The following is a 26,997-nucleotide window of genomic DNA, read 5'->3' as shown; positions in this document are numbered from 1 at the left end:
TCCCGTTGCAGGCTACTGTGGCGCCGACATCAAAGCACTTTGCACTGAGGCGGCGTTGGTGGCACTGCGCCGCCGCTACCCCCAGATCTACGGCAGCAGTGTCAAGCTAAAGCTGGACGTGGCCTCCATTGTGCTGGGGCCTACCGACTTCTGTCGGGCCATGAGGGCAATTGTGCCGGCCTCGCAGAGGGCCCTGGCTCCCCCAGGGCGAGCGCTGTCGCCCGTCCTCAGGCCCCTGCTGGCCGGTGCCTTCTCTTTGGTGCTCACTGCTCTTCGTAGAGTCTTCCCTCACGCTCAGTGTGCCGACAGGGACATGCAAGGTAGGCAGATTTTTTTACATTAACATTGTTTTAAAAAAGAATTCTGCAAACAGACCAATTAGGCCATTCTATTTTTTTTATGTATTTATTTTTTTATGTGTAGTGGGCGGCGACAATCAACTCCTCGAAGAGGATGCGTACAGCGACGATGACGACGACAATGCCACTTCCATCTACGAAGTCCAGCCTGCCGTGTGCCCCATCAGTCCATCGGCATCCTCTGACCCCACCATGCGCAGGCCCTTTATTCATTGCTCTTTGTGAGTCCAAGTTGAACAGACAAAACATCCACCCATTTTTCCATTTTTTTCCCCCACTGTTCGTGCCAGGATGCCTTCCTTCACCCCACCAATAGCAGGGGTTGACTGTATCCATTTGTCTCAATGGACAGCGGCGATTTTCAAAGAGTGCCATCTACCCGTTCATAACGATCTTCCCCTTAACAGCCCCAATTGATGAAAGTGGTCTTGACTCCTTACAGTTCCCCCCACCAGCAACCCACAGCCTACCGGCCCCGTCTACTCCTGGCTGGATCCCCGGGCTCGGGACAGAGTTCCCACCTGGCCCCTGCCTTGCTGCATCACCTGGACAAGCTGCCAGTGCATCGCCTGGACTTGCCCACCCTATACTCCACCACCGCCAAGACGCCAGAGGAATCCTGTGCTCAGGTAATGCACTCCCGAGCAAGAAAATTCCATGTTAAATCCATATTTATTTCACCTAATTTTTCAGGTTTTCCGCGAGGCCTGCCGCAGCGTCCCCAGCGTGGTGTTTCTCCCGCACATCTCAGAGTGGTGGGAGACTGTGAGCGACACGCTGAAGAGCACCTTCCTTTCCCTGCTGCTGGATGTGCCCTCCTTCTGCCCCGTCCTTATCCTTGCCACCGCGGAGACATTGTACTCGCAGCTTTCTGAAGAGGTGAGAACCTGGCGTGTCAATGCATATTTGGGAATAGATCGTGCCAGGTCGACTTGGAAATATCAGGAGATGACACATATGTGTAAGGGGATTCTACAATCATAGAGTGATGTGAACCATTGACACAATTTTTATTCTTTCAAGTTGTATATTACAGTGGTGCCTTCCTTGAGATGCCTTTAAATTGTTGTGACGACCCTCGTAATTCAAAACTCTTGTATTTGTAATCAAATGAAATGCTAATAATCCGTTCCGCCCTTCAACACTCAAACACCCACAAATATTGTACTGGGTATTTTCATAAGGAAAAATTGCACTTGATAATATCGCACATTATGAAAAAAAGGTATGACAGATTTTAATTGAAAAGTTTTTGTCACTTCATCAATTGAATAGTCATTGTGCTGGTGTTTTTAGTCTGTGGTCCTTTGCCACCTGGAGGCAATATAAAACAAACTGAAGAATATACTTTTCTTAGAGAAGGCTCCAGCTCATCAAATATTTGTAATTCTTAGAGGATAAGCATACTTTCACGGTGAGTGCTGTTTTATTTTCTGTCTAGATGTGTTGCTGCGCTGTTTTGTGTTCAATCTGTGGATTATAGGGTGACAGCACAGCAACATACATTCGGTTGCCATTAAGGCAGTGGACGAAGAAGAAGAATTTTCACTATTTGCCAACGTGCTGCTTGTTATGAAGTGAGTCTAGTTGACCCTTGGGTTGCATGAAAGGCACGGTCGGACATGCACCAGTTCTTCTGTTAAAACTGATGCGGCCATTTTGTGGGATGTCTGTGATAGCCACAGTCAGAGCCGATTTTACGTAACGACGCTGAGTCCACAATTTTGTAGGATCCCAGTGCGAACCATGCAGAAGATTATCTCCTCCTTTATTTTTGCGGATAATCCATCAGACAGCATTTTGTTGGATTACCACTGTGTCTTTATCATACTCCATTTGCGGAATCCAATCCAATTCAGAAGTATCTAACTCCCTGACCCTCCAGTCTTTTTTTTTTTTTTTTTTTTGGATAAACGGAATGCAACCTCCTTTGCTAAGTCTCCACCATTCTGAAAGTACAATAGTCCAGCATTACTCATGATGACTTTCAGATTCTTACGCTCTGTATTAATCCAGATATCATTGGTGTCACGCCAGTAGAACAGGTGTTAAATTACAACAGTCATGTATTATTCACCACCTCTACACGTCCGCACCCTGGAGACTTTATCACCATGAGCAATAGTCAGCATCATCACTCACTTTCCTCTGCGTAGCTACATCATTCCCCTCAAATTTACCCCCATTTCTCGGCCGTTTTTAAAAATGATTACCCACTCTCGTCCGAGGAAAGATTCCAGAAAGACAGAGAGGCCATTCAAACGTGTCAAGAGATAAGAGAAAGGATTGATGAGAAACCGAAGGAGGAAGAAACAGCTCTGTCAGCAAAAAAGCTTCCCAGAGGGTGCAGCTCTCAACTCCCAAGCACAGCAGTGACCAATTGTAATGTAACTGTTTGAATTGTGTTGTCTTTAAAAATGCTGATTATTATTTATTTATTTTTTTTAAAGGTCAGGAGTGTGTTCCAGAAAGCCTACGGGGAGGTGGTCACCTTATACCCTCCCGGCGAAGGAGACCGGAGGAGCTTCTTCTCTGACCTGCTGCTGGTCCAGGCGGCCAGAGGTCCGCCACGCCTGAGGAATACAGGTACACGGACACAAATATTGGGACAGCTGGTCAATGTGTATTAGGGATTATTCCCATCTGAAATCATCCTTAAATAAATTCCATGGCAATCAATCTATTGCTGTCAAAAAACATTTATTAAATGTACAGGCATGTTGCCCAGAACTTCCTGACATCCTTCTAATGCTTGCGGATCAGAGGTTGTTCAAACTGGAGTTTTATGCAAAGAGAGGGATATTTTCCCTGAAAATTCAGTTTACCACTGCTTTGGCAGCTCTGGAAGTCGACAAAATTATTTGAACGCTGGCCTCTGACACCCACAGGACATTAAGACGCTATGGACATTGGCTCCAGAGGGCAGTGTTGGTCTGCGTGTGTGTTTCTTTTCCTCCTCAAACTGAAAATATGTACCCGAAGCGCCAAGCAGAGAAGCACACTTTGAGCCAAATATGTATGTTTAGGCCTCATTCATATTCTGTTTGCATACGTTTCAGCTAAATATTTGGCCTGCGAGGTGTATTACGTGTCAGGGAGATACGCACAAATGTAAATCTTTCCTGGGTTAAAATTACCTTCCCACCTCCCTGCGGCGTCCCCCCCCCCCCCCCCCATCTCCTTTGCCATGGCCCTGCTCTTTATTCAAGTGTACCCGGTAATATGGGATCCCCGTCCACCTCCTCATTGATGCAAGGCTGCTCCAGTCTTAGGGGGTCCGACTTAGAGCAGGAAAAAAAAATCAGCAGGAAGGGAAGCGGCTTCCGAGTGCTGCAGCTATTATCCCTAATGAGAGTCATGGAACGCTCATGATGGAAGAGAGGTGAGAAGCCGCTGGGGCTTCCTAAGCATGTCTCATCTGCCTACAAATGGAGCCTGGGCAGCGGACATTGGCTTTTCCTTACTTCGCTTAATCACTCTATACTTCAACATCATTTATTCAGAGCAGGGGTGTGCGAACCTCTGTGCTCTCGGGCCACATTTGAGATTTATGACAGATAGATGAATCCGGTCAATCGACCATGAGGTGGGGAAAAAGTGTCTGATGTATACATGTTAAATACATGAAAATATTAAATACTAATGAAATTGTATAATTACTTAAAAAAAGTGATCATGAAGAAAAACTATGAATTCACATTTTTAACTGTGTCGTGTGTTTGGGCAAGACACTTCACCTACCTTGCCTCCAGTGTCACTCACATTGGTGTATGGCTGGGTGTGATGTTTGATGATGTTCGGATGTGCGCCGTAGGCTTTTGAGTGGAAGATTAAGATTAGGCGGTGAATCTTTGCATGTAACATTGATTTGTGAGAATGTAAAATACCCACATGTACTGTATGTAGTGGGACAAGGTTCGGCACGTGACATTAGAACAGATTGTATGTATGTTGCAAACAGTATGTGTCGAATGATGCATATTTTCCCGTTCAGCCTGCGATCTAAAGTGTGCTTTGTGCTTTGGTCCCCTCTGCGATTGAGTTTGACATCCATTCTTGAGTCTAGAACTACCAAAAATGAGTTTTAAACACCCTACAACGAGCTAACGCGCTAAAGGTTCAGTATGTATGATGTGGAATTCCTCAAAAAATAAGCCTCTTAAGTCACTCAAGTTTCACATTTTAAGGTTTGATTTACACTGCAGGCCGAAGGTCTGTGAGGCACTGCTTACCCCTGCCTCATTTGAGTCAAGTGAAAAGTCTCTGAAGATGACACACCATATGTGATGTATTTTTCCTTTTCAAAACAGTCTTAACTTTGAATCTAGCTTTACTGTCGAAAGAGATGTTTTCCATTGTTACCTTTTGTCCCTAGTAGAGCACTGCGAAGAGGTGCTGCAGGTGGCTGAAGCCCCGGGCCCCAGGGTACTGTCTGCTGAGGAGCAGCGTCGCTTGGCTGAGCAGGAGGAAAACACGCTACGGGAGCTCCGACTCTTTCTCAGGGATGTCACCAAGCGGCTGGCTACCGACAAACGCTTCAATATCTTCAGTAAGCCCGTCGATATTGAAGAGGTGAGGACAAGAACAAAAATTCAGGATTTTTATTCTGGTTTTTTTTTTTTTCACAATTACATTGCACATCTGTTAGGTGTCGGACTACTTGGAGGTGATTGGACAGCCCATGGACCTATCGACCGTCATGACCAAGATCGATAAGCACCAGTACCTGACGGCCAAAGACTTTCTGGTGGACATCGACCTTATCTGCAGCAATGCGCTAGAGTATAATCCTGACAAGGATCCTGGCGGTAAGACAAAATACATACTTGCATACATGTTACAAAATATTTTTAATCGTAACATTGCATCAGTTCAAAAAAAGGTGCTATGTTGGTTATTGACAACTGTGAAACGCATGCGGCTTCACTTAATCAGTCCGATGGGTTCTTTTTGAAGTTATGTTGCTCTCCATTACTGATTAAACGAGTAAACAAAAAAGGATTTTAAAAAAATCTAATGACTTATTAAGTGAGCCTACAGGCACGCTAATTACAAAAGCTCCTCGCGCCTTTTTGTTCATGTCGGAAATTCCAATGAAGAAAGTCGCTTCCCGTGTACAAAATGTGGAAGGCTTGCATATGCATGAAAATTTAATCTTGTCTCTTGTCTCACAGCTCGAATTGATTCCCCCCCTTTCTTTTCGTCATGAGCGCACAGAACATCACAAAGACAAATGTGTGCACAGACATTGAAAGAGGCCTGTTGTTTGCTAACACATTCATCTGTATTTTGTGTACGCTGGTGAAAAATGTCCACGCAGGCTGAGAAAGAACATTAGTGACAGTCGCGGAACAGAATATGAATTGAATGCAGTGTACAGCCCAAGTAACTATTTTAATTCTCGCTTCGCCCGCGATGCTTAATGGGAAGCAGTTTTCTGCCAGGCTAAATGAATAAATCATATTGTGCCGTCACTTTTCGGGGGCGTGGACCAACGATACACAAAGGGAAAAAAACTGCAATTAGACTGTTTAATAAAGACGACGAACCAAGGCTTTATCCTGTGAACTATGGCCTAGTTGTGGCACAATGAAGCCACCAGTTTTAATGGGAAGTTGTCAGCTCATTGATGACCTGTTTCCCCTTTGTCAAAATGAAAATAAAAATTACGCTCATATGTGTGCCTCCAACAACTACGTTTGCCTGACTGATATACTTTCCCACTTCCGTAATGGTGGGTGCAGCAAGTATTGTTCTTTTAAACCATAGTGGGTATCGTGCCTCGTTTATCCCAAAAAGGTAGTGTTAGGGTAAGCCATTTTAATCTACAAAATAAGAACTTTTCAGTGGTTATAAGCCGAAGTTTCATCCAACCAGAACTTGCCTGCTGCCGTCAAGATGGGGTGATGGGGGGGGGGGGGATTGCCCAATTGAAGTAGAATATATCACAAACAAATCAACATGAAGAAGCGTTTTCACTATCAAGCAAAGTAGAAATGCTGGTAAGTAGTCGTAGAAAGAGACTTGAAGCAGATGCGGTCCCAGCAGGCCAGCTGTCATTAGAAGCCTCTGAAAGGCCTTATTTATTTATTTTTTTGGTGATGTGCGCATACACACGCTTGCACACACATGCATTGTCAGACACACACACACACACACACACACACACCCTCCATAACCATTACGTAGCCGTCGTCCAATTAGACAAATGCTGGCAGATTGCGACCCCTCCACCGCCGCTCCCTACCTTCGCCTGCCTGTAATGAGAGGCAGCCTGTTTACAGTGGATACGCTTTTAGTCTCACTCTTCAGCACGCCCCTTCAGTCACACAAAATGGGGGACATCACAGAGACATGGTGTGCTGGAGAACACATTACTTTTTTAGCCCCCAAAACAAAGTCAAATAATTGTGTTTTTTCCGCACACATTAAATCCCCACATGTTCGCGGTTCACTCTTGACAAATCTACATATGCTCTTTTTATACACGCTCTGATGCTCATTAAGATGGCACGTGATGTAGCTAAAGGCCAATCTTAAATACAAAAGGAGTTAATGGTGTCATCGAAGTACATAGTTCCCCCCGCATATTCGTGAGTGACTTGATATTATTGCGTTTTAGTTTCCATAGTGTTTCATTACCAAATTTACTTATACTAGGGCTGTATAAGTAAATAATTCACTTTCAAGATTTATCAGTAAAGACACATGCTCGATAGACAATACCGTAGATTAAATGGTTGAATGAAAAAAAATCTGAAAGCAAATCCTGACTGTGACATTGTGAGTGGTGGAGGCAGCATGCAGCTGCTTCCAAACATCCAGAAGCAGTTAAACCAACGAAGAAGCATCCAAACCAAACTTGTGTTATGTATATATGTATTCTACTCCCACTCTGGAAGGAGCAACACAGTGTCCATTGAAATGAAGCAAGAAATCAAGATACAAACTACTCCGTTTTTTTCTTTTTTTAAACGTCCTTGGATTTATTTCATATGATTAATGTGGGGCTGCAATGGATTTATGGCCTTTCCTAACATTTCACGGCTTCGTCAATTGGATTAGTGCACAAAATGTGAAGACGCATGTTTTTCGCTGTTTCCCCAGACAAGGTGATCAGGCACCGAGCGTGCAGCCTCAAGGACACGGCACATGCCATCTTTGCCTCTGAGCTCGACCCGGAGTTTGATCGCATGTGCGAGGACATCAAAGAGGCACACAGGAAGAAGGGTGAGAAACTTGACGTTTTTACTTTTTTCTGTTTTTGAATGTTATTGAATCCCTAAGATCGAAGACAGACACGAGTAGGGGTCCGTATTTGTGGGCCGTCTTGACATACAACGCACCCAGAAAGTATTCAGAGCGCTCAGGTTCTTCCAGAAGCTAGATGTGCCAAGCTAGTTCTTCCGGTGCACATGGCTGCAAGGCCACCACTGAATTTCTGCTTGGACAGCAGATTTGGTTCTGAGTAGGCGTGATCAAATAGATGTTAAATGATACATGCAAAGAAGTCTTTTATGGATACCGTCAAATATTATAGCGGTGAGGCATGTAATCGTATGCAAATATTCCTGTGGACGATCGCCCCTGTAGGAATTGGCTGATGAGCCGGCTCGCTTAAAGTAAAGCGCGATATAACATGGGGCACGCGCTTCAAATTGTGTCTGTTAGTCACAAAGTGAATATTTAAACTTTTAAAGCGTCTTCAGGATGTGCAAGTGAGCGTCAACACTAGGATCTCTGCCTTTTTCTTCATTGTTGGCTCTTTATTACGCAGGCACGCACATAGTAAATATAGCTAATCAACACCATTTACGATTGTCTTATTCTAACCTGTACATGCAAGTTCCTGAACTGGGAGGCTGCAGAGCTCAGTGAGCATTGTATATACAGCCTTGATATTCTGGACCTTGGCCTTCAGAGGTTTTCTTTAAATTGACCTCTATATTGTGCAATTGCAAGCACATAACCTTGACGTTTTATTGACTACCAACGCATCTGACCGTAGGTCTGTACTTGTTTGATTCTACCTTTTTTGTGAACTTAACACACATGATACGCCATGAATGTTGCACGAGCCAGCGATCAGCCTCTGAAGTAAAGGAATGTAGCGCTCTTAAATATTTTATCATTTAGTCAAGTTCTTCTTATAAAGCTATCAATTAGTCGACCGTCTCCATGACACTCGAGCGATAGCAAACTCCTGGCGGCATGTCTGGGGACTTGTCTTACTTATGAAAGTGAATGAGAGGTGATCAAATTAAGAAGTGAAAATGTGATTCAGAAGGCTTCAGTGGACTGACTCCACCTCAGTTTTTAATGTCATGTCACACTCGCGCTGTCAGCGTGAATTCGAAGTCCCAGGTAGACGCTCATTAGATTCCACGAGGTTTGGATGTTAACCTTGACGCTGGTGTTCTGGGGGCAATTCAAAAGGCAGACCATTGGTTAAAAAAAGAAAACTTGCAGGCTTGACAATATTGCTCCTAAATATTCCACCGTTTTAAGGAACGGTACCGTTAACATCTGAAAAGATGTGTGGGCTAAAAACAAACAGCTGTATGGGTTAAAATAAGACAACCGTAAATTGAGTTAGATAAATGAATAAATTCCCGAAAATTGTGGAGATTAGAATATGACTGCTGTATAATCCCCGCGCATGTGCACAAGACTAAATAAGAAACAATAAGTAAGTCCTCTAGCGACACAGAATTTGGTGGACTTGTCTATCAAGAAAGGACGCACGTAAAGGCCTCATGAACCTGTGACAGGAGATGCACAGGATTTCTGCCATTTTGATTCGAAGCTGCCATTTCGAGGTCAGTTTGGTTAAAGTCTCTTCTTCCCATTCCCTCTAGTGATTGATCCTAATGTAATGCCACTCCTCTGCATTAAAGACCAATATATGCGTTTAGCGTACTTCCTAACCTAATCTTCTGTTGCGATCTGCAGACCAGCAGACGCCAGCTCAGCCTGCAGCAGCAGCACCACCACCACCACCACCACCACCACCAGTGGTAGCAGTATCGGCATCACCATCAAGAGCAGCAGCAACTCCTCCAAGTGCTCCCGGAACCAGGAGGAGCCTCCTGGCCACAGAGCAGCAGCACCAGGGCAAGGCCAGCTCTCCGGGCGAGGCCACTGAAAATAAACCATGCACCCCCAGTGAGTATCACATGAAAATAAACTCAGAAATAATTTTGATGGTCTGGCCAATGTGTCAAAATAAGAGCGGCGATGATTGTTGGAACTTGAATGAGTGACGCAAAGGTAAGTGAAATTGCAGATCTGATTTTTAAAACCATTTTTTTCATGCATCCGTATGGACAAGTTATCTGCTGCATATTTAAACATCAATAAAGACATGTAAACACAATGCAATAAATCAACACCAAACATTTGAATAAAAAAAAAATTAAATACCAACAAAATTAAAGAGCACAACTAGATACATGATTCTCATTCTTCGCTGACATTTTTCTTTCCTAACCGTTAAAAATTTTATTCAGCTATCGCAAATGTGGGGAAAAATGTCCTTCATTGTGTGTGTGTCTTAACAGCAGCGTCACATTATTACAGCACACCAGATGTATATGACACACACACACTGTGGGGAGTCGACGGAAGCGAGCAGCCTCATTAGCGGGGGTCCTCCCCTCTCTTAACCACTCGGAACATGACCACACTGCGAGGCCATTACATGACCACCTGTGGCAAACGGCAGGTGTGAGGCAAACTAATGGGGATGTCACATCAATTGCTCCTATGTAACATCGGAAAATGCTTGCAAGCCTCTTAAAGTGGGCTATGAATGACAGAATGCCTCGTTTCATCAGTAGTCCCTTGACCCAACACAGGGTGGTGCTTGCTTTCCATCAGCAGTACCCCTACTGAGCCCCTGTTGACTAACTATGCTCTCTGCTCCTGTAACTCAAGCCAGGTGCAGTCACACTCAATATTTATTTTTATTGATGGGATGGACGTATAAGAAAATGACACAATATTGCCGAGTCTTACATGGACAGTATCATATGACAAAGTTAATGCAGAAGCTTGTTGCGACTCATTACTAAAACCCTCTGTTGGAAGCATCAATTAATTAGGCTAAGTCGAGTGATTAATTTGTGACATCGGCATCCTGTTCTCACCTGGAACTCCTCAGTGGGGCAGCTATTAGGCTAATTGATCAGCGATTGTGCCTAATGACATGACGGGTTTAAAAGGGCAGCAGGTAAAATTTAGCAATGTTCGAGAAATTAAGACTCACTTTTTTATCCCCCCATGCTTTGCGATTTTGTCAGCGCTATTAATTGAGTTTGAAAATTCCCCTGCTAAAGGCAGTTCTATTAAGAAACATGTATTCCTATGACGTTTGGTCAATGCTTATGCATACACCGCAAGAGAGTATTACCGGTAGTTCACTACACTCGAATTGTATGAACATTGAATGCAGTAACTCTCAATGATACTACTTTGGGGTAGCATCTAATGCAAATAGGCATTTACCATACACTGGTGGAGGGGCAACGTTGCAAATTACATTTCAATGTTTAAATAGATAAAACAATTACCGGTACATTATAATCAATATTGACTGCTATGAGACACTTATTGGGATATACATTTCAGTGATGGCGCCCAGCCCCAGCAGTGCGAATTTGGTAGACATGTCTGTCTACTCCAAAAAAAAAAAGTCTTGGTATCTGACATGCGATGGGGTTTTTTTGGTTTAGTTTTTTTTCCCTTTTTTCATCTTTTTTTGATCAATTGCTCCCATTTCGCCAAGCCTGCGCCATTCCAATGTACCAAGCGGCGAGAGCAGGGATGCTGAGGGCTACTCAATATTTACACAAACACTTTTTTGAAGGCTAAATATATTTGCGGAGCGGGTGTGTTAAGCACTCCTGGATAGCTGGACAAACCTGGTTGCTATGGATAGATGAGTGGGATGACCTTGAATGGATGGAATATGTTTGCGGTCCTCCCACTACTGCGGGCCACTAGCTCACTCACAAGTGTTGAAACGCCCTCCCCATCCTCCCTGCCCTCCAGGACCATTAGCGAGGCCCCAGCTCAGGGTTCATGTATGGTGCATCACCACAAGGATCAAGTTCATTGCAAGTGCCATCCTTTCATTTATAATGAAATACCGCTCTCGCTTTCCTTATTTGGTCTGGATTGTTTTGCTTGCGCACATCGGCCCCCTCCGTCCCTGTCACTATTGCCACATGAGATAGTCACATCTCAACTCATGAAACCTGTCTTTTTTTTAATTACCATCATGGAAGGTTGACGAGAACCGTTCCTTACACAAGCATCCACAGTGTTTGCAAAAGAGAATAATAATGCCGGCTCTGCATAATGTGTCCTCCGCATCAGTCAATAGCCTGCCCAAGGCAACAGCCACCAAGGCTTGCTCTCTAGTGGCTGGAATACCGCTGCGACCCACCGCCCTCCCCGCCGCGCATGTTACATCACATTAAACGGGCTTCTCCCCTCCCCGTTGCCAATGTCAATCCATCGCCAAGCCTTGATGGGATATTTAAAGTCATAATAAACACCCCACACTTCCTTTTATATTAGGCCGGAGTAGTTACTGCATGAAAGGATGGGCCTCGATTTGATTTTTTTTTTTTAAGGACAAAAAGGACAGCAGGCCTCCAGGAAATGGCTTAGTAGGGGGACATCTGTCCTTATTTTTTTTTTTTAAGAGAATACAAAGCAGTATTAAAGATAATTTCACTGTTTGGATTTGTATTTTCATTAAAAAAAACTATATATATGTATGTATGTATGTTAACCCTAGCCTTTTATTTTCCTTGACATACAAGGAAATACTATACTTGACCAAAGCAACAAGTTCAACCGTGTAGTTTGCGTGCTTAGATGACCCTCAATCTCCAATAGACAGACCAAGAGGCTTGAAGAGATTATTTTTCAATTCAACCCAGTAATGTGTGCAGGTTTTATGGTGGTCATGACAATACATACAGGTGACATGATTTTTTCAGAGGGAAACAACAACTCAAAATACAAAATTTTGCAGGTGTTCAGCCTGATGAAGTTTGAGATTGTGGTCATGCTCCTCTAAATGTTGACTCAGTAGTGCCCGCTGTACTATTTGGAAAATTGAGCCCCCAAAGCCAGATTCACATTAGTCTCATGAAGCCGTGCTTGAAAATACTCTGAAAGTCTGCCATTTTGTTTTGAGGCAGACACGTTTGTCTCATCACCTGGGGTCCCTCAAAGATGAGGTCCTAGAGATTTCGATCAAATTTGAACAATGAAGTTTGATGACTATAAAAGACAAAGCTCTAGTATTTATTTTGAAAATTCAGCCCCCAGTCAAATCTGAATTCGGTATTTGTACAGGAAGTCTGCCATTTTGAAAACCACATTTTTGTTTAGGTCAAACTTTTGAGTCTATCAAATGATTTCTCTCTACTGGACCCCAAGAACTTTTAATGGAGTTACTCCATCTCAATGATGGCCTCACTCATTTATAATGTACTGCATGAATTTGAATTGTACGTTGACAATCACCCCACCAACTCCCTCGGGCAGTTAGCTCCTTGTCGCTTCAGGCTAACTCAATCAGTGTACGCGGGAAACTCATTTTGGCAGCTTGTTACCATTATTAACGTCGCCTTCTACCGACGTCAGGTGACAAATGGGACCTTTTTTTCTTCCTTGGGGGCCTAAAATTAGAACACGAACAGCAAGCCACAAAGAAGTCGTTTTCAGGTTGAGACTGCAACGTGGTCGTCCGATATTAGAATAGGCTTTTCTCAGTGGGGTAAAAAAAAGTATTTTCAAAGGCAATCTGGCACTTCAGGGGAGAGTCACCGAGCATAGCTGCCATTTGGTGAGCACAAATGCCTCTTGGATGATTGCAGTGCCAAACCAAATGAATATAAATCCCAATTTCTTTTTATTGTTCAGAGCGCACATAACATTGCTGTTTAGTGCTTTGTTTCGTGGGTCTTTTCGCATTCCATACATCACCCGTGTTTTGACCCCGTGTACATCCACTTAGTGTTTGTTGGTTACTCCAGAATTCCTTATTTGACCATGCATGTCAATATTTTTTTGATGTACATATAATGTAATAAAAATCTATTCTGTACCAAGATTGGCTGATCAATGCTACACAGGCAACTCACTACCATTCTGAACACGTTTGCTGATGGAGTTCAATATTTCGAGTCATTTCCATTTTAAACGTTCCTTTATTCGACATATTTTGATTAGTGCCTTTTGAACAAAAATCAGCTGTTGCGATGCTACCAGCAGAGTAATGAGCCCGGTTCTGTTGAGTTATAATTGGCAGAAACACTTGCACAAACATAATGCCGTAACACGTGATTAGTTCACTTGTGTTCTGTGCTTTTCAGATCTAATTGAGGACACCCAACACTGCTAATAGGAAAAGTGGAGGTTTTTCGATTTAAATCCCTGTATTCATGACTGCAACTTGTGATTTACCGGGTTTTATTTTTTGCTCTTTGTGGCAGAGCTCGGTCCCAGTATAGCGTGCCATACTTGCACTGCTACCCAAAGATGGTCGACTGTAAAGTGGGATGTTCCGGAAGAACATGTAGGAAAAATGTGTATGTTATCACTTTGTGCTAACAAAGCTTTCAGCTCATGACTAGCCTTGTTTCCCAGAGATTCACATGTTTTTAATGCTCTTTTGTTGCAATTATGCAAATATGTGTGCTGTGAACATTTTAGATTTCTATTAGGGTTGCGGTCCCATGGTTTATGAGTGTTTAAAGCTGAAATTTAATTCACACTGCACGTTTTCTCACCCATAACCCATAAGATAAACAATAAAATCGACCACATACAGGTATAAGTTATTTGACCATACTAGCTGACTTGGCGCACCACCCTTAAAGCGATGCTACATGACTTGCATTAACCCCCCACCCTTCCGTGAGGATTTAAAATGCGCACCGACTGTTTTTAATTACTTCAAATTACTGGGAGAACCTCACTTATCCACACTAATCGCGGACACTGCCATTAAATGCCGCGCCGAGGAGCATTTTCATCTTGCATATAACTGCCTTGCTTTGCAGCTAACGACTCATTAAGACATGTCGTTATAGTCAAGGGCAGCTCAGCAATTCATTAGCTTTTTTCCAGTGTCTGGCTCCTCGTGCAGTTCATTGTTATTCATCAAACCATCGTGGTACCAACTGTGGTACGCCGGTCATTAATGACCCCGTGCTCTTTTTGTACCAACATGACGAATTCATGTGAAAGCCTTAAAATGTTTCACATGCACACTAACCTTTTTTTGTTTGTTTGTTTTGTAACCTCATCACGCTAATTCGGTCTTTTGTTGTATCTCTAGTCTTGAGGCAGATCTTTCCTTTTTGAAGGTCATACTGCTTGCTGAAGAAATCACACTTGTGGTTAAGCAAGCAAATTTGTGATGAAGTGAAGGAAATGTATGCCCTTTATGAAAAGACCAAACCTCTTTCACAAGACAATGTTGACTGATAGTCACAATTGTTTAAAAGCCAGCTTTCTTTTGTGATTATGGTGCGTTTTGACTTGCAAACAAAATCAGGTTATGTTGCCACCGTAGTAATAAAACACTTGAAGACTGAGATCCGTTTTGCGAGCGTGCTTGTGCAAATTAAAAAAAAAAATAATTTGTGCATAGTAGTCGACTAGGGTTGTGTGGTTCCCATTTGGTCCAAATATTACAAAGCCTCAGTACAAAAAAGGGAAGTATAATTAAAGTGCAGAGAAAGGACTGCTGAGAACATATACACAATTCATGACTTGAGGGGTGAGGGGGAATTTACCTTTTATCACCCCAGTCATTCAGGACAGGTTGACATTTATTAAATAGTGTCTGCTGCTACTGTTGCATGATGGTGGGATGCACCACAGGTAGCGGCTAAACACCTACTGTTACCCGAACAGAGGAAAGGGCAGAAAGCTCCGCCGGTGTCCCCGAGGCAGATCCGGACTCTGCCAAGTTCTGTTAACTCCCGCCTTGGTGTTCTTATGCAATGAAATTGCACAGCCGTCCGCAGCTTCGCCGCCGGCATCGATGCTATCATGTGAGACGCCATTAACCGAGAGACGGTGCGAAAGTAAAACCAAACAAACCGCCGGTCGGCGGCAGCGGGAGAACAGTTGAGCAAATTGACTGATCGCCTTCATTTCCACCAGCCAGGGATGGTATCATTTATTGATCGGGACGTTTCATTAAGTGTCGACGCAACATGTCACCTCACTTGACAAATGGCTGTCTTGGCGTTTTATGACCCTGCAGTCCATGAGTCACTATCACAGCTTTAGTAGCTCTCTTTTACGACAACTCTACTCTCGACATTATAATTTTTGTCGTTTGTCTGGTGGGTTTTAGGGTTCATTCTTGGCACATTTGCGACTACGTAGGCCGTTTTTTTTTTCATAAATTAGGTCGAGTTTGGTTTGGCGTTCTGCAGCGGTACCTAAGAAGCGTTTTCCTACTGTTGGGAATCTCAATTCAAATATGCGCAGCGGCTTTATATGATAATTAAATTACGCTTGTCAAACACCCCCCAAAAAACAGCCCCAAGCATTTGTTTTCCCTTGACCCCAAAATGCTACAGTATAATTTATTTCCCCGGCATGAATGCACGCCAGTGTTCGCCCCCGTGTCCTAAATGTGAATTCATGGAGAATTACAGAGTGGAGCCCTCTCGGGGGCGAAGGGAAAATGTTTGATTGCCATGGAAACACGCGCTCGCGTTTAAAACCACGCTGTATGCTATGTAAACAAGAGGGCATCTGTTCAGTTTTGGAGGTGTGTCTGAGTGAATTGGGAATCATGTGAGCAGATTGGCTGATTTCCCAGGTTGTGCTGTTGCCGGCGGTTGTGCAGAATTTTTAAATTGTACCATGCTACCAATATGAGAGTTTTCCCTGGATCAACTTAAGGCAGAGGTGGTTTTGTGGTCTTTCTGAAGCAACGGAACCAAGAAACTTAAGGTCATCAAAAACATTTTGGACCGCCAGTGTCCTAAGTGTCAAGTGGAGAGTCTGTGGTCTCTTACCCGTTGAGAATTAGACATGATTTGTTGACCCACTCCTGTCAGTGGGCATTTATAGTAACCCCGTCGTCTCAAGTTTGAAGAGGTGTCATGTTGTATCGAAGGCGAAGTCTTGATCTCTACAAAAAGCATGTTCGGAAGTTACACGTGTTCAGCAATTCCACGTCTGTTGCTGATGTTCCCACCTTTGTGCAGTGCTGTTTAGCGTCTTCGTTTCTGAGACTCTATGTACTGGTTGCTAGTCAATGTCTGGGCACATTTGGACAAACATACCTGTAGGCAATTTAGTCTTGAAACAACCTGCTATGAAGCATGCTTGATTGTGGAAAAATGTTAGATTTCATTTTTGGACAATGGGAGAAGTTGATGGCTCAAAATCAAAAATTCCACCCCTTCAGGCAGTAATGTTTAATGCAACTTCTACTCGTGACGCTCTTGATTCCCTTCAGCCTCTGCATCATCAACGATGTTTCAAATCACTGAAGCAATCATTCGATGAAATAACTAAGTAAAGAAATCAGTCAGTCAGAGACAACCAATACATAATTGCACCCAAAGGCTTTTTTTCCCCGAGCTGTGTTCATTTTGGCGGCACCGCAATGATTTATCGACTTAATAATTGCTGCGAATTGCACTTTGTATCCTGGTATGAAATTTCATCTGCCCATGTTCAGTGTTCACTTTAACTGGCGCACACCAACGTAACATTTGGCACAACCCAGCAAATGTAACGATGGCTTTAATTACAACTACAAAAGAGCTTTGGAACGAAGACCAACTTCTCTGCCTTTACCCTCCCCCTCTGTGCTTGGCTGTTCATGCTCTGACATTTTTCATGCATCATTTACAAGCTGCCTATGACGAGTCACTTGCCGCTACTCCGTCTCACCTTTTCCATCCCCTGGGTGCTTACTACACATCTTTGATGGTGCTAGCTAAGCCCTCGCAAGCCACCCTCCCGTGGGGGTATTCTTTCTCTTTGTGTAAATAAGACATCTGGGCAGCATGGAAGGGAAAATGCAGGTTCCATTAACAGCAGCTAATTTTATTTCTGTGTATGCAAACTCCATCGGAGTTGGACCTGACCGAGCCCTAACGATAAATATGAAAAAAAACAAAAACAAACCAATGCCATTTTCCATTTTGGATTTCTTGTAATCCAAACAAAAGCCGGGAATGCGCTGCACTGTTTAACAGGCTAATGCATCCCTGACCATTTAGTGTCCATCGAGAATCACAATGGGGCATATATTATTAATTATACAAAGGATCTTTTGTCTGATTTATGCTGTTCCACTGCCCTTTGACAGATTTATAATGGCTTGGACTTGATAGAGTGAGTCCACTGCGGTCTATTTAGCATATCAGTGCAACAAAAAAAAAAAGTAGTAATTGGTTTTAAGCCTGCCGGACGCCGCGAAGCGTCCGAAATCGTCTGAAATATTTGCCGACCTGGCATAAACCATACAACTCAAATAAATAACTCGTTTAGCTGAGCAGTCTTGGACAAAAAGTTTCCAGAAGCCTTGTCTGAAAACACTGTTTTCTTTTCAAATGGTTAATCAAGGGTCATGTTGGCCACTTCACGGGACATTCAAACACGAAATTATATAGTTGGCATGTTTTTGACCAATGTTATTCAGTACCAATCACTTGCTTCATGTGATTTTTTTTTTCCTGAGATCCTTTCTCCACCAAACTCCAAAGGGTCGTTTCCAGTTAACCCTGTTATCTCCTGAGAATACAATCACATTCTCTCCTTGCCTTGGCCTGACCTGTTATCAATGTGTTAAGTGAAGGCAGCCATCTTAACATTTTCCCTCGGAGCTGCCTTCACCGCCCCCCCCCCCCCTTTATTTCTTATTTCCTTCTCAAACCTCAGAGCGCCGTCTTCCGCCCTCACCGATGTCCAGCGTGCCGTCATGTAGCTCTCGTCCGCCTTCCCAACTTGCCGGTGTCTTAGCAGTTCCCGTAAAAATGCAATCAGTGTTTGTCAGTGTAGCGTCCTCACGACGATGTATATGCAAATTCTGCCCTTTAGCTTATCCCAGTAATGAGAAAATGCACTTCCTTTGAATTTAACAGCCTCATGTTCTTTGTTGATTTTAGTTGTTCAGAGGGGTAAAAACTGAAACTGATGGCCTTTTTCCGCCCATTGTGTTCGTGGTATCAAAGGTGCAGCAAGCTGTTGATCGATTCTATTGTCCGAGGTATTTATTTTCGCTCTTAGCATAATTTGTAAGACACGCCTTTGCTGCCTCTTATGTCTTGTTTTATTAGGATGCCATTTCGAGTTTTGCCCGGATGGAGATGCAGTAAGAGTCCAGCTAATTTACGTAATACTACCCCCCAGACGGGAGTTCCTCTGCATAGGCGAAAATGCAAAGTAAAATGTGAGATCAAGTGTTTGCTTCTCTTAACAGCGCATACTGAACGTTTGGAAAAGTGCACAACTTGTTTGCGGCTGTGTATTTTTGTCCGCAGCAGTCGCCACCTACACAGAATTGTACAGTAAATGAGACGTGTAATTTGGTGGCTTGGTGAGTAAGTGTTGCCCCACAAGTAAAAATACAATCCATGCCTTTGCTGTTTTATGGCCCCTGGCGTTGGCGCAAACCCTTAGCTCCACCTTTGGCCGCTAAGATAACAACAGTGATACTTTGTGTTGGCCTCACAGTAGATCAACGGGGATGAGCAGTGGTTTATTATTTTATCAAGACAGGAGCAGAAAACAAGTTGATGTGAGGTAAGACAACAAAAGAAGTCTTGCAAAGCAGGGATTGCCTACATTTTTCCACCGAGGGCCACATATAGAAAAGTGAAAAGAGGACACCACTACACTTTGTATTTAGGAAACATGCATAAACCAGTCTAATGCACATGCAGGGCAACATACCGATAGTATGTTGGGATCCACAGAATTATTCTCCACCCTTGTGGTATTTAGATGATAACATGCTCAAGACATTCAGATTAATGGAAACTGTTTTATAATTTGACGAAAAACAAATTCCACAGTACATCTCCTTTAAGAGCAATTCTAATAAGTTTTTTGTTTTTACTCATTTTGTCTCAGATCATATCAAGAAGAAGCTACGCCGACGGCCATCTTGGGTGCGGGGCATCATCCGCAAGCATAAGCACCACAAGAAGGGTGCGGATGAACACAAAGTGGAGGAGCACACAGAGGCTGAAATGGAAGCGGCGGGGCCCAGCGACTCTTGCCTGACGTTGGACGAGGAGTCCTCATGCGACACCCCGGGACCCCGGACCAACGGCCACCTCCCTCATGCCTCCTCCATGGAGGAAGAGAGCTCCAACGAGCCCCCGGTTGGCTCCACCGACGCCGGAAAGGAGTTGGAAGAACAAACTCGGCTGCATTGCCTTGGCAATGATTCTCATCCCCAAGCAGACGGTCACAGCCAAACCGATGCAAAGCCTCCAATTGAAAAATCTGATTGTTCTGACGCTCAACATGCGGAGTCTCTCCACATAGCACAAGTGAATGGGAACGAGTCGATGGATAGTCTGGATCAGTGCCTGGAGAAAAACAACAAAGACGGTGCGGAAAGGACTCCTCAGAACACTGCGGCCGAAATAGCGTCGAAGGGGGAGCACAACAGCATTGACGAGGGGGAATCGAATCAGGAGCATTCTGGGAAAATTGTGGAGGAAGATCAGGACAAAGAAGGTACACATTTAGATCGAGAACTCCTCCAAAAACTCAGGCCACAATTCCCAACAATGTGCATAGGAGGAGACACGTTGCCTCATTAAGGCTGGATTTACACTGCGTGTGGTTCAAGTGATACAATAATTTTTTTTCCAGTCTCAAGTGGTTCATTTGGAATATACTTCCTCGTCAATAGAAAAAAAAAGGCATGGAATCAGATATCTTCAGATGGGAATCAGGCCTATTCCAATTAAGTTAAGAAGCCTAAAGCTGTCAGGCATCTGCCAATGCGAGTGCAGCCAAAAGACACAGATTGGATAATTCACAATGCACTAATGGTGCATTTTTTCCCCCACAGTCAAATTATCTATAAAGGTAACCTAAAATGACTTTGAAATGATATTTTGGTTTCATGTGTTCATCAATGCAATTATAATCATTGCTTTGTTGAGGGTTTGCCGTATAGGCATTAAATGGTGATTGTGCACTTGGATCTACAGTGCAAATCCAGCCTAAAACCATGCCAAAAGTCAAACAGGGTGTTTATGCCATCACACGGTGTTGGTGTTGGCCCCCTTTGAAGTCCACACATCCCTTGATCTAAAGCCTATTTGGGCTTATTTGAGAAGATGGTCCCTCTTGCTAAATAGTGGACCATCATTTGCTATAGTAAAAGCTTTCAACTGCAGAGTTTTGATGTGGGTAGGTGTGAATATTACCCGCTGTTGGTTCCCATCAAGAAAGCTTTGATGTCATTAACAGGGGACGCCAAGGCAAAGAAATGCAAGAGGAGCCTGTCGGAGCAGCTGAAAGCTTCGGCTGTGAGGACAGAGGATGAGGCCAAAGCGGCATCCCCGCCTCCGCCGCCCCCACTTGTGGTTGATCACAAGCAACTTTTGGTAACGTATTTATTTTTACAGCAGATTTGTATGGCAACGAAACCTACCGTTTGAATAAGCAGGCATACGCGTTTTAAATGATAACTGGAGGAGTGATTGCAGGTAAGAAAACAGAATTGCTTAGCCTGAAAACAGCGCTTGTCCTGTTGGCTTGCACATTTGACTCTTAAATGGACAACGAATTGAATTGGAACTATATTTTTCTTAAAGCAGCTATGTTATTTATTTGAGGTTGCAATTAGTTGATTGAACAAGCTCGGGCATGTCTTCAAAGTCAACATGATTTTGTTGTCTGACACGGTGCTGACAGTCAGACTCGTGCTTCATTTGACGGTTACCTCATAAAAGTAGCTTGACCTTGGCCTTGTGCCCAGCACTCTTTATATTTATCATTGAAACACCTTCCCTGTCTGTTTTACAAAGCCTGCACTTAAAACTTTCTGAACAAAGCAGAGACGGCTCTACCCCCCCCCCCCCCCCCTCACTCCCGTAGAATGGGATTTATATGAAATGCTATGGCGAAGCCCCTTCAAGCAAGACTGCACCCCCAGTTCTGTCGACAGCCATAGGTCTGTTTTGAAGCTGATGTTGTCAGTTGTCCTTCTCAGATGAATAACTTTGTCAGGCTTATCCAAACTCTGCTCACCCCCTTTTTTTTTTTTTTTTTTGAGTTTGTCAGTTTCTTTCGGGCTGCCAATTACGCCACAATGTCACTCTCAATCTACAGATGGATTTCCTGTACAAGGAAACAAGGTCATGACTAAAACATGAGCCAGCAAACAGAACATACGAATGAACCCCGGTGCTCGCTACTACTTTTGTCCCCCCCAAGTGTACTGGAAATTGGTACCTTTTTGTCTCAGTGGTCTCCCTTGACGGCATATCCCACCAGCAGTGGGGTGGGTGGCCATAGGGTGTAATTGGCATCAAAGAAGTGCTCTTTTGACATGCACTCACTTTTCCACCCCTTCCGAAGTGACATAGAGCCATCAAGCCATTATCGAGTGGCTTTTTACCCGAGTCCCACACGGACGACGGTGTCAACACCATCACTCAAACTGATTGGCAGGCCTTTTAGTAGACTTGATCTATTGGACTCTGATGGGCCGCTGCGGTGAACAGCAACACGCAGCACTAATCTGCAGGCTTGTGGCTAAAGCGTGTCGCGGGGCGGGGGTGGTTGGGTTATCTTAAAGAAACAGATCGTGAAAATAGGGAGACTGTGAATAATTGCTTTTTTATCCCCCAGCTTACGGAACAAATTGAATTTCCTATTGGCGCCGGGAATGAGCGCTGCTGTTTAAGCGGCACTATGCTCGCTGGTGTTTATTAGGACTTGTGGTGGATGTCAGCCTTCCCTTGGTTATATTCATTGATTGTAGGGTGCTCATTATTCCCTACTGTCAACATGATGGAAGAGGCTCCGAAACTCTTCTCTGTATTAAATACCATCAGGAGTTTGGTCACAGACTCTATGCCTGAAGTCCTTGAGGACATCAGTACTTACTTGGGCCTTCCAGAGCCCTCAGTGTTGTTCACATTTTTAAAGTGGAAGTTAGATATTTTTAAAAATTTTAATCAGTTCCTACATGTCCTCAAACATTCTTGGAGTGAGGTGCCTATGAGCAAAAATACAATTTTCTCAAACTTTTTTTTCTTTCAGTCTGGGCTACTAGCAAGCCTTGTTGCAACCCATAACCCGTAGACAATGCGGAGGCAATTATGAACAATTTGAAATGTCAGTCAGTGTTGGCACAAAAACCTCAGGCTTCTGCTTGAAAGCAAAAACATATCATGAAAAGCCTACTGGAACATTAGAAATGCATGTGGGAGTTAGTCGGTAGGACTTGAAATGGTGACAGGTTTGTCCCACAAAAAAAATCAGTTGAGTTGTGCGGGCTATAGGCCACATTCGTAGTGGAAAATGTTTGGTAAAGATGTATCTTGGCCTCGTTTTCTGCATCACCTATAATTCTAGCTTTTGAAGCAGGACATCCCGCCAAGGCCAAGTTGCAAGTTTGTGTCTCTAAAGAGAACAGCTGTCAACGCGTATGCACTTATTTTTGCCTCATTCTAATAGTTTGTATTCACAGTTGTCCCTTTTTGGTGCAGCGCTGCATTCCCACCGAGCGTCAGGTTCACTTTTCGTGGTTTGATGTGGATTGGTAAACCCAGAACAGGCTTAAATTTCCATTGCCGATCTTCCCTCCTCAAAGTGTACCACTGTGACAATTGAGTTAGGAAAAACAACCATGTTCAGATTATCTTTGGAAACTTGGTAATTGAAATGTAATCAAATTCCTGAACCGATGACGTCAAAGGCTAAGCAAATGAATAATAATGCCTACCTCCACACGAGTGAAGTCGGGACCTTTTCCCCCTCCTCTATAACGTCACTCCAAACCCACTAAGGCAGGGCATTGCAGTCTTGAGGCAACTTGCCACAATCAGATAATGAGATGCGCGACAAGGTCCACGCCAGCGTCTGGTGTCGAACTTCACAACTCCTGTCTGTCCCTGTTATGAGTCAGAGCTGAAAAAATGTGACTTTTAGCTTAAGAACCATACATTCCATATTTCAGGAGGGAAAAATACCTTTACTGATTCTCTCGCAACGGACAGGGGAAAGGACAAACTAATGGTGGGGTGAGTATTGTGAAACTCGCCACCCCATGCTTTCCACTATTCACCTTCCCACAGTCGCTATCCCACTGAAGAAACCGGGGAATATCCAATCCAATTTGTGGCCGTGCCTTCTCACACTGAACATGATAGGAGAAAGCCAGCTTTTATGGGCAGTTTGAATGCAGCTTGTATCAGGCTCTTCTGAGCCAAGCCATAAATGCAATTAGTGAAATGTTGCAAAGGCTAACCCGTGAGGGAGGAATAACTTGGAAACATTGAAATGCCAAAACAAAGTGCAGCTTGTGCCTGGGATGTTATTTTTTTTTTTTTTTGTACGTCAAGGTGTTTCATTTCCTTTGATTGGGGTGGGGGGTGTTTTACGAGTGCCAGAAGTCCATGGGAATATTTGCGGATGGGAAAAATGGATGCAGGGAATTTCTGTATTGTTTTTTAACTTAAGGCTGCATTTTGACAATCTTGTACAATAACTTTTAAAGTGTGTCACTGTCTTTTGCTCCCTTACAACGAAGCGCCTATCATTCAGAGCTATCAGCTGTCATGGGGATTTTTCCAGTGATTTGATCTTGGAAGCCATGCCAGCCTTGCTGCATATTTTAAGATGAGTTGACTACCCCAGCAGGGATCTCTCCCCACCAGTCCTCGCCGTAAGGGACGAGCGTCTCATTTTAATGTTCTGAGACGACGGCCATGATATGATTTGTCATGATTGTCCCTGACCCTTCTAACACCCATCCATATTGCATTACCTGTGTGAATGCCCCCATAAGCCGCCGTATTTGCCACCTGGACTGAATTTTTTTTTAAATCTGCGTTTTCGTCGCGCAGCCCCATGTCCACCACCCCTTGGCCTTTGCATAAGCTGAGGCGAAAAGAAAATGATGTTCATTTATCATTTATTATTTTCCATGAAAAGAATTTTGAATTGGCATCTCGAAGCAAGATAGCGGCGCCTTAATAGTGTCCCTGCTGACAGTACATGTGGATGTCTCCCCTCTCGCAATGATCTCCACCGCAGGCTTTAATTAGACCCGCACAATACAATCCTTCTACCTTTTCAGGATTGTTAGCGTTTCACAGCAACAGCAGTTCTTTTTTTTTTTTTTTTCCTTTTTGGTGTTAAGAGTTGCAGGAGTCTGTATCTTTCCACAACATAGCTCGGATTCCAAATTATTCTACTGTAGAGGCTGTCCTGAATTGAAGCTTAGCCATGAATTACAACTGATTAAGTACTGGCCGTGTTTGTTGGATGACCTTGAAGAAATGAGAGCAATTCGATGCGAATGAGAACGTGAACGTAATAGAAAGGAATTAGAATTAAAGACGACAAACCGAAAAGCCGACTTCATAAATTGCTCCAGATTACAAGGTGCACTGTCGATTTTTGAGAGATTTAAAGGACTTTTATGTGTGTCTTATCATCCCAATTCTTTGAGACTGGACGGTCTCAGAAGTGTTTGTTTGTTCCTTTGTTGCGTATTCACAAACAAGGAACTCACAAAATACATTCTGTAGGGGGGCTATAGAATTTATGTTGTAATTTCCTTGCTTGACTTTCTGTTTTGATGCATTATTTTCAATTTTCGTAGTTTCATTGAAGTAATCGTTAATTTAAGTTTTTTGGAGGCGGTCATGAACGCCTTGAGTCGAACAGAAGGAGCGTAGCTTCATCTAGTGGATGCATTGTAGATTTGCGTTTTATAATCCGAAAATACGGTATATTATACCCATGACAATGGCAGGTAGCACGAGTAAAAAAAAAAAAAAGACAGCGGCAAAAAAGGAGCTAGGCCTTAATGCTCACAGGTGAGGCTTCGAGGTTAAATGGCCCGTGTCCGCGGTGCTCCTTAGCGCACGGGATTACCGCCCTTTTGTGTAGCACTGCGCTTACTCAATCACAGAGCGCGTTGTAAGACACTCGGCCACCATTTACCCCACGCCGCCGCCGAGCTCCTGACCAAGCTGACAAAAAGCAGGGGAGCGCTGCAATCAAGACGATTCGCAGCCAGTGGGAGAAAAATACATTGAAGGGGATGAATGGAGTGGAAACGAGGCAGGATGGGGTGGGGGGATTGGACCATCAAATTCACGGCAAGACGAGCTTTGCAGGGGGAGGGTGGAGCGCTATAAAACAATGAAATGGGCAAAAGGTGAGAAGATTCTACATAAAACAGGAGAGGAGGTGCGCTGTAAAGTTGTAAAGTGCACCCAAAACACAAAAGAAATGTGGCAAATGTGGATTTTTACACAGTCGCTCAACTGTCGAGATGGACTGTAACTACGCCAATTAAAGCTTTTATTCTTTTTTTTTTCTTTCCCCCCCCCTGACGTCTCATGGTGTTCCATTTTGTTCTGGCTTCATGACATGGCGTGGCAAAGCTCCCTTTTGGATGTTCGCGCACGCACACAGACGCACACACAGTATGAAAATAGGCTGATAAAATGTGCCAAGTGCGGCTCGGCGGCCTGCAGCTCTAATGATGACTATTATTTTTTGTGGAGGGGGGGTTTATAGGAGTCCTCAGCGCTCGCTTTTTACTTAACAAGGGACTTGCACTTATTAGAGGCCAATGGGGAGTTTTTGTCACATTTTTAGCGAGGGGATTGTCTTCTGCTGCCAGAATGTCTAATGGAAAGTGACAATGCTGTCAATGTTATTGTGTGCTTAATCTGGTGTTTCACTGTAGGAGAACATCTAGTGGGAATAACTATGGGCTACCTTGGAATTGGTGTGCAAAGAAAAATAAAAAATAAAGGAGTTGTTGAGGGCTGCTCTTCCACTGTTGGGTTTGTGGCGATAATGCACATAGCAAAATGGGAAGGGAAGCTTTTATGTTGCCGCTGGTGGGTGGGTCACGCACCTCTCCCATTTGGCTGCACTGCGAACAAACGGCGAATACATGAAGTACAGTCCTCAAGCCTTTATCCCGGTTCTGTGCAACACATTTTAATTTATACGGCTTCTTTGTTGGTGGTTGAAAAGTGGTTTTGTTGGGGGTTTTTTCTTTTTTTGCATAATCCTGCAAGCTAACCAGCCCACCATAAAGCGAACAAAAGTAATGTGTTTTTCTCTTCTTTTTGTTGTTTGCTTAATTATGCCGGTTAGCTCGCTGAGTTTCAAGCAAGCAAAAAAAAAAAAAAAGGTCCATTCTAGTTTAGTTATGCTCGCTAACAGCTCATCTAATACTGATGTATTTTGCGACACTGATTGACGTCACACCTTTTACAAGATCTGTCCCAAAATTAAACTGCTTCTTCCCTTTGTGTACTCTCGTAAACTCGGTAACTAATTCAAATAACTTCACGCTGTACATTTGAACATGCCTTTTTCACTATTGTGCATTATGGGCAAATCGCCGCTT

General features: G+C 43.7%; 1 protein-coding gene across 5 annotated transcripts in view; it reads left to right on the top strand.

Annotated features, from left to right (window-relative positions):
- The window catches only part of LOC147185554 (ATPase family AAA domain-containing protein 2B-like), a 39,094-nt gene that overhangs the window by 7,432 nt on the left and 4,665 nt on the right, over nucleotides 1–26,997 (top strand). For 4 of the 5 annotated variants that reach the window (XM_086104327.1, XM_086104328.1, XM_086104325.1 and 1 more), the window contains 11 exons: nucleotides 12–320; nucleotides 424–580; nucleotides 802–988; nucleotides 1,053–1,238; nucleotides 2,810–2,945; nucleotides 4,735–4,931; nucleotides 5,008–5,167; nucleotides 7,467–7,589; nucleotides 9,312–9,524; nucleotides 19,497–20,111; nucleotides 20,856–20,992. In XM_086104327.1, the coding sequence (XP_085960453.1) occupies nucleotides 12–320; nucleotides 424–580; nucleotides 802–988; nucleotides 1,053–1,238; nucleotides 2,810–2,945; nucleotides 4,735–4,931; nucleotides 5,008–5,167; nucleotides 7,467–7,589; nucleotides 9,312–9,524; nucleotides 19,497–20,111; nucleotides 20,856–20,992 (2,420 nt within the window). The remainder of the gene's footprint in view (nucleotides 1–11; nucleotides 321–423; nucleotides 581–801; nucleotides 989–1,052; nucleotides 1,239–2,809; nucleotides 2,946–4,734; nucleotides 4,932–5,007; nucleotides 5,168–7,466; nucleotides 7,590–9,311; nucleotides 9,525–19,496; nucleotides 20,112–20,855; nucleotides 20,993–26,997) is intronic. The other variant, XM_086104326.1, reaches the window with a different exon arrangement.

Source organism: Hippocampus guttulatus, chromosome 23, assembly GCF_054856545.1.
Source record: "Hippocampus guttulatus isolate MCC_2025c chromosome 23, RoL_Hgut_1.0, whole genome shotgun sequence".
NCBI classification, from domain to species: Eukaryota; Metazoa; Chordata; class Actinopteri; order Syngnathiformes; family Syngnathidae; genus Hippocampus; species Hippocampus guttulatus.
Note: the sequence above shows the minus strand (reverse complement) of the source record. Positions and strands in the feature narration are given on the sequence as shown.